At 35.2% G+C, this 14,492-nt stretch overlaps 1 protein-coding gene across 4 annotated transcripts in view; it reads right to left on the reverse strand.

Moving 5' to 3' along the window:
• Positions 1 to 842: 842 nt before the first annotated feature.
• Positions 843 to 14,492, reverse strand: part of NCK1 (NCK adaptor protein 1) — a 67,695-nt gene continuing 54,045 nt past the window's right edge. For all 4 annotated transcript variants that reach the window (XM_080673140.1, XM_080673141.1, XM_080673142.1 and 1 more), the window contains 2 exons: positions 4,043 to 4,755; positions 843 to 2,008 (listed from right to left, as the gene is read on the reverse strand). In XM_080673140.1, coding sequence (XP_080529266.1) covers positions 1,814 to 2,008; positions 4,043 to 4,755 — 908 coding nt within the window. In that variant the 3' untranslated portion in view covers positions 843 to 1,813. The remainder of the gene's footprint in view (positions 2,009 to 4,042; positions 4,756 to 14,492) is intronic.

Raw genomic sequence — 14,492 nt, forward strand, 5'->3', positions numbered from 1 at the left:
GATGTAATGAAGATGAAAGCTTGTACATCTATGTCTTATTTGTATTTGCTGACTCCTGTTGCTTAGTGGGAGAAGCCAGGCCTGCCACCCAGTGGCAACGTCTTTTAAAATGATTTTAAAATAATTTTAAGATTTAAAGAAAAAAAATTTTAATGAAACAAATTAAAAACACACACACACAAAAACAACTCAGCCCTAGCCAGTGTGGCTCAGTGGATAGAGTAACGGGTTTGATTCCAGTCAAGGGCACATGCCTGGGTTGCGGGCTTGATCCCTCGTAGGGGTTGTGTAGAAGACAGCTGGTTAATGTTTCTCTCTCTCCCTCTCCCTTCCTCTCTGAAATCAATAAAGATTATATATATATATATGTGTGTGTGTGTGTGTGTGTGTGTGTGTGTGTGTGTGTGTGTGTATATATATATCATACATTAGATGACTTCAATTTTAGCATCAGTAATTCTGATGTATTAAGTGTCCGCTTATAACATATTAACAATGGAAACTGGAGATACCTGACGTGACAAGTGTCTTAATTTGCTTAGGCTGCACTGGGAAATTTTTCAAAATATATGACTTCTGTTTACAAGTTTTATGATTTTAGTAAGAACTTTCAATTAAAATACTGAAGGTTGCTTTGCTTAAATTTCAATCTACAGAATAATGGAGGGACAAGCTGTGACCACAATATACAAATGGTTTTCTTCTGTGACCTATAGAATTAAATTTAATACTCTACAGTAGCCTCTCATCCATACACCCAAACTTCTGCTTGGTAAACAATAACATAATAGAAGCACTTGCAAAAATAAGATTTAAAAAATACTTTTCTCTAACTATGAGTTCATCCCAGATATAAATCAATTTTAGTGTCACAGTCAACAACTCAAGCTGAAAGGCAGAAATGGAAATAGTAGAAATATCATGCCTGATAATTATTGATGTTAAGGGATGGGGGTAGGAGGGAGACCAAGTATCTCATTGCCTCTTACTTCCCCCAAATTTGGCCATAGCTTTTTTTACACTGGCACAGATATATTCTAACACAAGATGCTTTGGGAAAAAATAACACTAGAGCCTCCATTTACAGTTTGAAAAACGGCTTTGTTCTCTTGAATAACCAGATGAGAAAGAAGCACCTAAAAAGTCTTAGAAATTTAGAGATTTTTGTTTCCAACAATTGTAAATTAAAATTGTACAAAATATGTTTTCTAACCTATGTCCCATTTACAGTGAAGACAATAAATGAATTTTTAAAAATAAAGGCAGACAAAACATACTTGATTGATATTTACAATGGCTTATGACAAATACAATACCTAAAAATAATTTCTAATTTCCCATTTATTATTGCTATTTAGTCACAGAAATGATTAACACTCTCCAAGAAATTTATTTTAGCATATGTCATATATTGATATAATTTTATATGAAGAGAAACCATTGAGAAAGTGACTAATATGGCGCCCTTACAAGGAAATAAAGGAGACAGTAAGGAAATTCTTCCATAGAAAGACTTTTGATTTGCATCATTTTTTCAAAATATAAAACCTTAATATTAGAAACGAAGAGAAAAACAGCAAAGGAAACAATAAAACAGAAGACCAAGGAAAAAGAATCGCTTATGCAGATGCTTTGCATACGTAGTATATATGTATGGGCTGAGTTATAATAAAAATACGTATGTATTATAGTCAATTCTCATATAGAGTTAGAAATAGCAATATCCAATCAAGTATGATTGGACTGACAGTTTCTCAGTCTTCAATTACATGACGAATTAGAGCTGTGCAGCAATTGTTTCTGGTCAGGAGTATCATGATAAATGCTTGATAAGATACAATTTTTCTCCTTGTTCACTTGTAAAAATTGGTGCCTTTTTGTAATGTTCTACAAGTTCTTCCATGGTGCTGAATTTACGCTGCCCAATGCAGTAGACAGTCTCTTTCAGTTGGACTTTAAAATGCTTGTTTTTCCCTTGTGCTTTTAGTGATACTGAGAAATCATTTGGCTAAAAGAGAAAAAACATGTAGGGTAAACATTTTGAAAGACATCTGTTAGCGTTCTTATATTAAACTAATAAAAATTAAAATGTGAACACTTACTAGGTGCTAGGCACTATGCTAAATTATTTATGCCTCAAAACAAACCCATTTTACTGATGAGAAAACTGAGGCTGAGAGAAGCTAAATAATCCCAAGATTATCCATCTAGTTAACAATAGTCAGGATTCAAACCCAAGCAGTAAGACTCCAAAGTCTCAACATGTTCTACCTAACACCACAAGCAAATCCTTTAAATATCTGAAGCACATCTAGAGCTATCTTCTCTCCAGTCAGACTACTAGAGAAACACATGAGAAAATCCAAGACATCTACATCTACCCCTTTTCAATTAGTAACTAATAGTAGCTGTCTTACAGAGTAGCTGATACAATATTCTGAATTCTCAAAGAAGAAGGAATAATGTAAACTTATGAGAGGTCATAAACTCAAATGCCTACAAGGGGGGAAAAAAGTAAGTAGTGACAGGGTGGATAGACAGAGGGAACTCCAGTGCTACCCTTCCCTATCAAGCACCTGCTCTTCCGGTTATGCACCGGCCCCAGTCTAAGGGAGATGGCCACTTAGCTGTGATTGTTGCCTTGTAGGAATATGGTCTTAATGATGACAGGCCTTCCAATTTTAAAAGGGAAGTCTGCTATCTGAATTTTTATAATTAATCTCCCAATATTTAAATGCTGACAATATATTCAAATATTTTTTAAAAAAACATTGTGCAGGTCAAACAAAATATGCCTAAGACCTCTACTTCAAAAACTCTACTGCTAAAAACAATGGTATATTTTGGTTAATATCTATGCTCAATTAGCCACAAGAAAATACACAGTATTCTGCAATTAAGCTACTTCCTTAACTTCCTTAATTAGACTTTTTAATTTAACCTAACACTCTTTAGAATAGTCTGTATTAACCCCAGAATCCTCTTTTTATCCAATTACTGCCAAAGCTTCAAACAGTGGGCTACTTGGAAACATCCCATACTTTACCACTCACTCCAAGGTCACTCCTTCCTAACCCACCCACTGCTTGTCCTGGAAAGCATGGCCAGCTTAGGCATCCAAACACTCTTTCCTATCGTCAATCACCTGCTCTTCCTGGGGGGTTGGTTATGCATGTTATAGGCCCCATTTCCTGAACTTTAGACTTTGGCAGTTCAATCATTATCTTTCCTCCCTCTATCTCTCCCTTCCTCTTGTGCATGTGCATACAAACACACAAACACACACACACACACACACACACAACTTGCCACCAGATAGCTTTTCTTCTGCCTTTCTTTCAACCTTTTGTACAATCACACATTCACTTTTGCACAACTACATACAAACAAAGCCAATACTAATCATGATTTGAAAAGTGGAAACACAGTGGTATCCTTTATCAAAGAAAAATAAAGGCCATTTTTAAGGGAAATGAGTATCACCAAATTTTAATATCCTAGACAATACCCAAGAGTCCACATAACTATTTTTTATGGTTTTATAGTTCTACTAGTATTACAATAAAATTTAACTTTTATCACAAGTGCATTTTAAATACCATAACCACTTTTAAAAAGTTTTTGAGGTACATAATAAAAGAAAAAACTTAAATATCAAATTTTTAAATTTAGGAATTCCCTTTATTACATGGACAACAGTGCATACAATATGCAATTTAAGAAATGTTTTCAAAAGAATTGTTTTCCCAGTTTAGTCTACTGCATCGTTCTACTCTCAATGAAGAAGCCAATGTTAAATTTTCTCCCTTTTTCAGTTTAATGCAACAGAAAATATTTCAGGAATGTAAAACCAACAGTACTAGACTAGGCCAAATAATCCAGTAGAGTATCACTACTAGGGCTATATTTTATTCAAAATAAAGTTGGAAAAAACGTTGACTTAAGCTTCAGAACATTTATAGGGAAGCCAATTATCCTCTCCAATTTTCTTTTTTTTAATACCCAGTGCTCTATTTCCATTTACCTTTGAAAACCAACTTACCGAAGACTCACTATCACGAATGAGGAAATCACCTTCATGCCCTCTTTCATTTAATGCCATTTCTGCTTGATGCCTGGTGACTTTCCCATAATACCAAGGATTGCCAGCAAACTTTCCAGTGAGTGAAGGCCTAATGTAATCACACTGTGGAGGCGATGGTTCCAAACCTGAGGTTAAAGGATTATTCTGCATAATGGTAACGTAGTTTTTAGGCACCAGACCAACCATTCCATTGATCTTCCTGCATTTCCACCACTCAGGGTCATTTTCAGGTTTTTCAAGAACATCCATTACATCTCCTTTCTCAAAATTAAGTTCTTCATCATTGGATGAGCTGAATGGGTAAAGAGCCTGTACCACATGCAACACTTGCCCAGTATTTAGGTTATTGACGACTGCTGCTAATTTCTCTGACAGAGAACCCACATGGTCACCCAAAGGACTGTCACCTTCCTCAGTTACATAGTTTGAAGGGAACCATCCAACTTGTCCATTGTAGCTACCTCGCCACCACCCATCACTGCACTTCTCCATGACGATCACCTTCGTCCCTTTTATCAATGATAATTCATCTTCTCTCTCTGCCATGTAGTTAAATTTCACATATGCAGGCATGTTGAGGTCATAGAGACGCTCCCCTGGGTCAACAAAGCTATCATCAGCAGGAGCTGCAGAATCTGGTACACTGGGTTTTCTTTTCACTTTTCCAATGCCTGTTTAAATTAGGAAAAAAAGGTAATGAGAATACGAAACAATGATAACCTAAAAAAACAATTTGCTCATTATTTTAAGAAATCTTTGACTAGTTTTGTAAGCCTTTAAACTTAAATAAATTCCTCTTTCTTTCTTTCCACCCACCCTCTCCTCCCTTCCTTCCATCCCCATGACTTATAACTAGAAATTTGTACTTTTTGACCACCTCCTTTACCAATTCTCTTTTCATAACCACTTAACTGTAGTTATATGACAATTTACCTTTTCATCTTTTTTCTTGTCAAAGACCCTAAAATAACTGCACAATTATAAAATTGTCCTAAATTAATGCATTTTCTCTGAAATGTAAATACAGATTATTTCTCTCATACCTACAATCTAAGTACATACGTAAAGGATCCACCAAACCCATCTTATTTTTAAAACCTAGATTTTTATAATTGAAATAAACAATAACTTAACTTACAACTTGATGTATACAATATAAAATAGTTATATCTGGGTAATACTCTCATTTGCTTTCTTAGTTCCAAGACCCAAGTTGCTCTTATTTGTTTCCTATGTTTATTTTAAAATAATATATTACTTGTTTGCCTCCTCTCAATCCATTCACATGTAAGCTTCACAAGGGCAGGGATTTTATTTACTTTGTTCATGGATATAATCCCAAGGATCTCACAAAAGGTGATTAATATAAACTTGTTGAAAGATATGAGAAAATCATCAAATGGTGCCATCATCACAAATGTATGCTACATCACCTCTGATCAGGCATTTTCACCACTGCTCATTTCTTATCACATGATTTTGTATTCTATTTTTAGCAAGAAAACGAAGGCATTCCTAGGTAAAATTTTTCAAATACATTCTCACTCTCTCAAAACTTTCTCATTACTCTTACTCCTTTTCTTCATCCAAGTTTCTAATTACTGATCCTTCTGGGTTCTTGCCATCTTTACTGCCTCTTTTATGACTCTTGACCATCCTTGTTTCCTTTCTACTCTATTGTCTAAAACCGTACTCAGATCACTTCTATTCTTAAATAATTTAACTTCAACTCTGCTACTCCCTTTAAACCATGCCATTATTTAAAAAGTTGTCTTCCCTTTTCCCTTCAATTTTTTCACCATTCACTCCTTATAATATTAAATTTTTTCTTCTAAACCTTGTTATAAAATTGCATTCTATTTGTTTAATAGTCTGTCTCCTTAATAAGAGAATGAGCTTCCCTAGGGAAGAAAACGATTTTATTACCTTCTATCTCCAGTGCTTAGCAGTACAGTACCTACACTAGTGGTAGAAACAAAGTGAATTTTTGTGGATGCATCCAAAGTGAATGATTCCTTAGTTGAAAGTGTTTCCTAAGATGTCATGCTTGGACTTCCCCTCTAACTTCAAGGAAATCATACATTTTCATTTTCTGTAACTTCTGTATAGAAGGTTCCAAGATCTCTTTGCAGCTCTAAGCTTTTTCTGGAATTCAAGCACTACAATTCCAATTGTCACTAGATATCTACAGATTGTACCACAGCACCTCAAATACAAACACCCATGTCCAAATAAAATATCCATAAATGAACTCCCTTCCTCCCAATTTTGTTACTTCTGATTAATGGTACCATCATCCTTTAAAATCCTCACATTAGAATTCCTATGGAGTAGAAAACTCTAGGCCTCCATCCATCCACCAAAAAGTAATTAATGAGACAAATACTGTCAGAATAAACTTTTGCAGAATTCTGGAATATAGTAAAAAACTTACAAAAACTAGGGCCATACTTAAGAAAGAAGCTGCTGCTTTGCAGCATAGAGAAAGCGGTGGCATTTTAAGTTGCTTGCCAACAATCACTTATATCCCCAATCAGTAGTGGCTGTGAGAACAGTAATCTGCACTCCTAATGCCAGAAGAAGCACCAAAGATCTTATTCTCAAAGAACTGTGGTTGTGGGTTTCACTCTACCTCAGCCACCTGAAGGACCAGGACTTGCCTTGGTTTCACCTGACCTAGAGCACTCATTAAGAATTCATTGCTATATCCGAGCTCATGAAAACTTTACCTTATGTTTTCTTCTGAAAGTTTTAAAGTTTTAACTATTACACTTGTGTCATTGATCCAAGCAGATTAGTGCTTGCTAGAGGCTGAAGGAAAGGGGTAACAGGGAGTGACTGCTTAACAGGGGTGGGTTTCCTTTTGGGATGATAAAAATGGTTTGCAATTAGATAGATGTGATGATTACACATCATTGTTCATGTACTAAACAGCACTGAATTGTACACCTTAAAAAGGTTAATTTTATGTTACATAAGTTTTACCTCATAAGTTTTTTTCTTAAAATATCCCCACATCAGAATCTAAAAAACAAAATAAACAAACAAGCAAAACAGAAATAGACTAATAGATACAGAGAACATTTTTTTTCTTCTTGATACTCCTCTCTCGGGGATATTTTTTCCACTGATTTTTTTAAAAAGAGAGTGGCCCCTTAAATCAATTCCCTGAATAGATATTTCCACCTTAATGATGAAGTTTACCTTGTTGGCTAGTTTCTTACCCAAATCTTATTAAAACTTCTACCTTTCAAAAATCTATTCAAGGACCATTTCAAATTAACAACTTTATTATTTTATTCATCTTTCCACTCCATGTTTCTCAACATCCTTTTTTCCCCACCTTCACTCTCCGTAGTATGTACCCTTTCCTTTTTTAATAACTCTAGCACCTTATATTTCTGGAGTCCTTGTGTGATAGCGTTTCCTGTGTCTGTCTTTTAGGCCTTTTTTTTTTTTTTAGCATAAGCTTCCGGAGAAGAGCATTCTGTCTCACTGATCTTTTTCTATCCCTATACTTTAGAACTGTGTTATAGCAAATGTTCAATAAATGTTTGTTACGTTGATTAAAATTGAATACTGATAAAAAGAAAATACAAAATTTTAAACCTGAAAATAAAGGCAAGTTACAAAGTGATTTTTTAAAAATTAAATGTATTGGGGTGACTTTTAATAAGATACAGGTTTCAAGCATACATTTATATAATACATGATCTGTATATTGTATTGTGTGCACATTTAAAAACGTCTCAATAAGATAACCTTTAAGACTAATTATAGAGTGTCAAAAAGAAAAAAAAAAAAAAAGAAAAAAGAATTTTTGGACAGACCCAAAAATGAAAGTCCCTAGGGGGAAAACACAAAAAAATAACCTATTTTAATCTTAGAGGCCAGAAATATTTTAGGGAAAGAACGTAAGTTTAGAATATTCATTTTTCTATGCAATACAAAGCCTTCTGTGGTCTCTCTTTTGACCATGTCTTTAACCTCATACCTGTTTAACTAATGCTATAGCCATACAAGCTCCTCAGTTACCAAAATACACATTCTATTTCAAGGATATGAGCCTTTGCACATGATGTTTTCCTGCCCTACAACATTCACCACCCTCAGTCTTCAAGACTAAGTCATGTATCTTCTCACTAAAGATTTCCCTATTTCTCCCCAAAACAGTTAATGTATTTCCTCTATGCCACTACTATTCTTTGTAAATATTTTTACTCTAATCCCCAATACTCTGTATACCAATATTTGCTTCCTTGAGATCAAACACCATGTTTTTAATCACCTATCTATTCCCAGTGCCTGATATTAAGTTCCATTACCATTTATCATGTGAATGACAGACAAATGTATGCATAATCAATAACTTACACTTTTTTACCCTGCTTCTAAATTCTTTGGGAAGGGCCTGTTTACTGCCCTTTGTTTCTATTGCTAAAAAAAGTCTTCCCAATCTTTCAGCAATGAGAGTAGATGTGAAACTACTTTATAAAATTATACAAATATAAAGCATTAATACCTCTTAATTTCTAAATTATGTTATAATCAGCAACAATTAGACTCACGCAGGTATTTTTTTCTTTTGTTAATCCTCACCTGAGGATATTTCTTCCACTGATTTTCAGAGAGAGTGGAAGGGATGGAGAAGGGGGGGAGAGAGAGAAAGAAATATGGATGTGAGAGGGACACATCAATTGGTTGCCTCCCAACTGCCCACTTGTAACACAGGTACATATCCTTGAGTTGGAATCAAACCATCAACCCTTTAGTGCAAGGGGGGTAGGGAGAGTAGGAGGGTGGGGAGTGCTTTAACTGCTGAGCCACACTGGCCAGGGCCCCCCTCAGGTATGTTTTTCCTAAATTCTTCCCAACTTCACAGTTAGTACAACTCCTAATCTCAATTGGTCCCTTTTGCATTAAACCTTTCTAATCCATTGCTTGACTCTAACCTTCTCTAATCTTTAGTCGATATGGGTGCAAAAAGAGACCCTAAGTATAAATTTCGTCCTGCTATTTACTAGTTAATTTGATCTTGGTCGAGTTATTTAATCTTCTTCAAACTCCTGTTGCCTTGCTTGTGAAATGATGGTGCGGTATTAAGTACCTACCTCATAACATTTTTGTAAAGAATTTTTAAAAGTTTATATGTTAAGCACTCAGCACAGTGCATAACACATAGCAAGCAATGGTAGTTACTACTTTTCAACCCCCTCATACTGGTATTTACTTTTTCAAAAATACTTAAACCTTTATTATAGCATTATATAGCTGGCCCTGGCCAGGACTGGGAGGGAAATGCTCAGGTCTAAACCCCGAGGATCTGCGTAACTCTGAGGCATTCATTTTTATTGTTAGCTTTGTTTTGGAAAAAAAAAAAAAAAGTGTTAGTATACCTTCCAATCCTTCCCTCACTTCTAACCACTGGTCTAACTTCTCTCTTCCTACAACACTGTTTCTTAACCAAAACAATATATTGTTAAGTCCTCAAAAGTTTTTAAGAACCTTGGTTAAGTATTGTGAACATTGCATCTTCACATTATAATGGTCCTCTTCCTAAGGTCATTCTTTGTACCCACAACTATTCTTTATGTAACCTGGCTTTCAAATCTTTAATATACTGGATGCAAGGATTTGGAAGCATCTGAATTTCTCAATACCACTGGTTAAAGTATTGTTGTAGTAATATATAGAAATGTTTAAAAATACTTTAAAAATGTCTAAAATGTTAAAAAGGCTTTAAAATGTTTAACTTTTCTTAAAACTTAAAATGTGATATTAAGGACACAGTCCCCACTGCCCTGTAGTGTGTGTACCCCATAGATAAGGATTTGAACTTCAGTTACTGACTCAGAATGACTTGCTAAAATAACCATTTGTGTGAATAATGTACTCTCCCTAGATAACCACATGTAGCCCCTCACCCTGTTTGAGATTAACATGTGTGCATTGATGTAATTCATTGATAGCCACCTGAACTGCTGCAGGTACGAAACAGGCTTTAAAAATGGGTCCTGGCCGGCCAACAATGCTCGCCTGTCGAGACAGCCACAAAGGCACGTCCTTTTGTCAGTCCTGCAAGCAACGCTGCTCCTTGCTCCTCTCTCTACCAGACCACAGAAGAACGGCTAACAGGGGTGGGCAAACTTTTTGACTCGAGGGCCACAATGGGTTCTTAAACTGGACCGGGGGGCTGGAACAAAAGCATGGATGGAGTGTTTGTGTGAACTAATATAAATTCAAAGTAAAGGAGAGGAGGGGAGAGCAAGAGAACCCTCCGCTCTTTCGGCTCCGTGGGCCGGATAGAACAGCTGAACGGCCGGATCCGGCCCGCGGGCCGTAGTTTGCCCACGGCTGGGCTAATACCTCCCAATCAAGACGTGACCGAGCTCTCAGGAGGAATGCCAGCCCCCTGCATCTGGACCAAACCAACCCAGCTGCCGAACCCCAGAGGATAGCACCACCGGGATCCCATCAAGCCTGTACCCGCAGCATCAGGAGCTTTTGTAAATAATAAAATACTATATGATTTGCAACTGCATATGTTTCATGTGGTGTAATTCCCCCGACAGTTAGTTAAATCATTTTGCGTACGCTTAAAATTGAAATTAAAGCTTCTGGTCTTTTCGGTCCTAAGCCTGCCCTTGGTCCTGCTTGCGTAGAGCAGCCTCTTCACTAGCAACTACTTGAATGTCCCAACACCTGCACGGTTAAAGTGAGTGAGTGAGTGAGTGAGTGAGTGAGTGTGTGTGTGTGTGTGTGTGTGTGTATATATATATATATATATATATATATATATAAGGAACGCCTTAAACAACCCAGATCCTTTCCTGGGATCTACTTGGGACAAGTATGCCTATCCAAAGTATATAAACTAAGCCATGCTTTATTTGGCCAACATACACAGAAAGAAGCTATAGCATCCCTTCACCAGAGCACCTCATAAATTTGAATCAATGCCATTATGAACTGTGTTGAGACCTTTTTTTAAAAAAAATATATTTTATTGATCTTTTACAGAGAGGAAGGGAGAGGGACAGAGAGCCAGAAACATTGATGAGAGAGAAACATCAATCAGTTGCCTCCTGCACACCCCCCACCGGGGATGTGCCTGCAACCAAGATACATGCCCTTGACCGGAATCAAACCTGGGACCCTTCAGTCTGCAGGCCGACGCTCTATCCACTGAGCCAAACCGGCCAGGGCTGTGTTGAGATCTTTTAGCATCTACATTATCACAGCAGCTCTTACTAAGTCTTTTATACTCATGCAAACTGCTGCCAGGCCAGATTCTCAACATTTTCAATTTCTTTTAAAAACTTAAATTTACGTTAATGTCTGTTCCTACTTATTTATTTCTGTTGCAGTTTTTAGCTTTCAAATATATTTCTGTACAGAATGTATTTGTCATTCTTCCAGCATTAGGTCTTTACATTAAGCATGTTATTTTCCCTCCATCTAAATCACTGAGTAAATAAATCTTCAATAGAATGAGGCCAAAGAAAGTATTCTTCTTTCTTTAGGGAACTATAATTCTGTTACGTTCATACTTCAAAACCAGTTTCTCCCTCCTGGATATCCCCCAGGTTTTTATGGCACATCTAAGATTGGTCAGCTGTTTACCAGGACTATAAGACTTCTAGAGTTCAAAGGGACTTTCCAGGGTCAGTCTTGCACAATTCTCTCATTTACAAATAAGGATAGGAAGTTTAGTTATATACCCTTGGCCACATGACTAATAACTCGTTTATCTGGAAGCAGAACTAAGGAATTCTAAATACAAAAATATAGTGTTCTTTCTATTACAGATTTTTATTTATTGTTTTTGTATTTTCTGTTCATTTTTATCTACATAAAATAGAGAAATTAGTGTTATTATTCTGTTTGATCTAAAATATTGTGCACTTTTTGTTTTCAAGGGTATTTTCGCTGCCATACAAGAAGCACACATACTATTTCCTCAAATTTTTAAGTCCATTCAGGGAATAGGTGGGTGAATAGCCTATATTTACTCTGATAAGCTGGAAAACAAAATAAATGTAAATTCTGACTTGCTGCTAGTGAGGAAAGGGGTATTTTGGTTACAAATTTCAAATCCTGACCCTGAACCTACAAATACATTTAGGATTAACTATCAACTTTCTAAGACTCAAGAGAGAGAATGATGATTTTATCATTGTATTGACAGTATATACCGAATCATTATATAAATGATACAATATATTCATTTTATACTATTTCTGTTTGATTTATAGTCAACATCAATTATGAACAGACTTAAGATACAAAATGCACTATATAATTAATAAATAACCACCACCATCTACCTCCCTACCAGAATGTAAATTCTGTGAGAGTATTAGTTTTATATTCTATGATTTTTGCCTTGCTTGAATAAAAATATGCAGATAAACAAATAAATGAGTAAGTTAAAGAATAAACTGTAAAAGGAACACTGACCAAAAAGCAGACCTAAAAATTTTTATAACTCCCCCAAAAACAAACAAAAGAGATATATCTCTTGGCCACTAATATTAACTAAATAATAAAAGGACTCTTAATATTACAATTACAACATTCTTTTCAACAAAGTGCTTGCTCCTTTTCCATTTTGCCCCTTACCTTGAAATTTCGACAGGTGACACTTTTCCTTACACTCCCTATATATGAGACTTCTACAACAATTCTCTGTTCATTTTTCTAGAAATATCAAGTAAATGTTCAGAGACCAAATCAACTTCATTGTCATAAGATTATAAAAAGGCCACCACTAGATAGATTAGGCTCTTGTGAGTATTAGTATTACTTTATGATCAGAACTCAAAAACAAGCCAAATAATTTACTATTTTCCTCACTGTTTATATTTTCTTTGCAAGCAGCTGCTCTCAGAACTCATTTCAAACTATAAAATTTCACATTTACTGAAACAGTAATTTCTAGCAATCCTACATGGATTAAAACAAAACATTTCATTTACTGGTGCTTTTATTAAATGTTCTCGTCTACACTGTTCCTCTAAAATCTAAGTATAAAAAGTACTAAAACAATACTGTGTTAATTCAAATGTTGAAAATCATGTTGACAATAAAGGAATTTGCTTACCTAATCCTTTTTCCTCATGTTTTTAATATCTTTACAATTTATTTAATTCACTTCAAATGTCTATGCTAAGTTCAAAGTTACTGAATTAGAACTGCATCAAACTCAAATTATTTATTTATATCTTTTTGCTATCTGTTAAACAGTGATACAATATTTTAAAACTACATTACTTATAAAGTCAAAACTAATATTATTTGATATCACCAATCATTTAGCGTATGTTTAATAAACCACATAAGCACCAGCCTATATAACCCCCTCCCATAGGTTCTCTCCATACAGTTTTCCTTTAAATTACAAAAGTGAAAAATCTAATTTGAAAACTACAAGAAAACTATGAATTTAATAAACAGATTAACTTACTGAAAAAATCTTTGAATGCGTTTAACCAATCCATTTAGAATAAAAATTCCGTGTTTCCTTTTGTCAGTTACAGCTCAGGATAATTCTGAGTGAGCTTCCTGGTCTGTTCTGTAACACTAAAACTTCCCACACCCAATCCACGTGACTTGGCCCACACCCAGGCAATAGAAAGTTTTTCTGAGGCTCCTCTCTTTCCAAACATTTCCCCCCCTGAATTATAACAGAACCTGTAAAGCAAGTATATCATGATGGCCACAAATGTGACCTTATTATTCAGAGTTATTTTAGAAGAAGCTTTAAGTTATATATATTTTCAACAGCTGAAAATATATTCACGTATTCATTTTTTTCCTGTGTTTTCTTAACTTTCAAACAATGTCTCTCCATCAGCACAATCATTGTGAAACAAATTAATTATATGGGACATTTAAGTTACCAAAAAGGAGTTCAGAAATTCTGTGGAGAGAAGGCTGTATGATACAAATGCTGAATTTACATCACTATACAAGGCTAACTACAGATCACTAACTTAAAATGAATAATTAAAAAATGTATCTAATTGGGCTTTAAAGTTTATATGCAGTAATATCTAAAATTTGGAAACTTATCCTCTTTGCTCTATGGTATTAGTTTTTCACTACCTTTTGTTAATTACCATCACATTTGCTCTAGTCGCAGGATACCAGCATTCTTTTAAAAAATATCTATTTAGATGTGGTTCTAGTCCTTTTCGTGCCTTCATCACTATAAGGCACACTTTCTTCACAGAAGTTACCTTAATTATCCCCAATATCTCTATAAATGTCCAGTATTCACAAAATAATAAACATTCCTGGTTCTAACTCTGGTCTCTTCTAGCTACTCAAGGAAAATCTCTTTCTGGTTTCTCTTTCAATAAAAAACTAACAATGGTCTTACACACAAAACCTTAAAATCTCAAAA

The sequence above is a fragment of the Plecotus auritus genome (assembly GCF_963455305.1).
Source record: "Plecotus auritus genome assembly, chromosome: 6".
In the NCBI taxonomy this organism is placed as follows: domain Eukaryota; kingdom Metazoa; phylum Chordata; class Mammalia; order Chiroptera; family Vespertilionidae; genus Plecotus; species Plecotus auritus.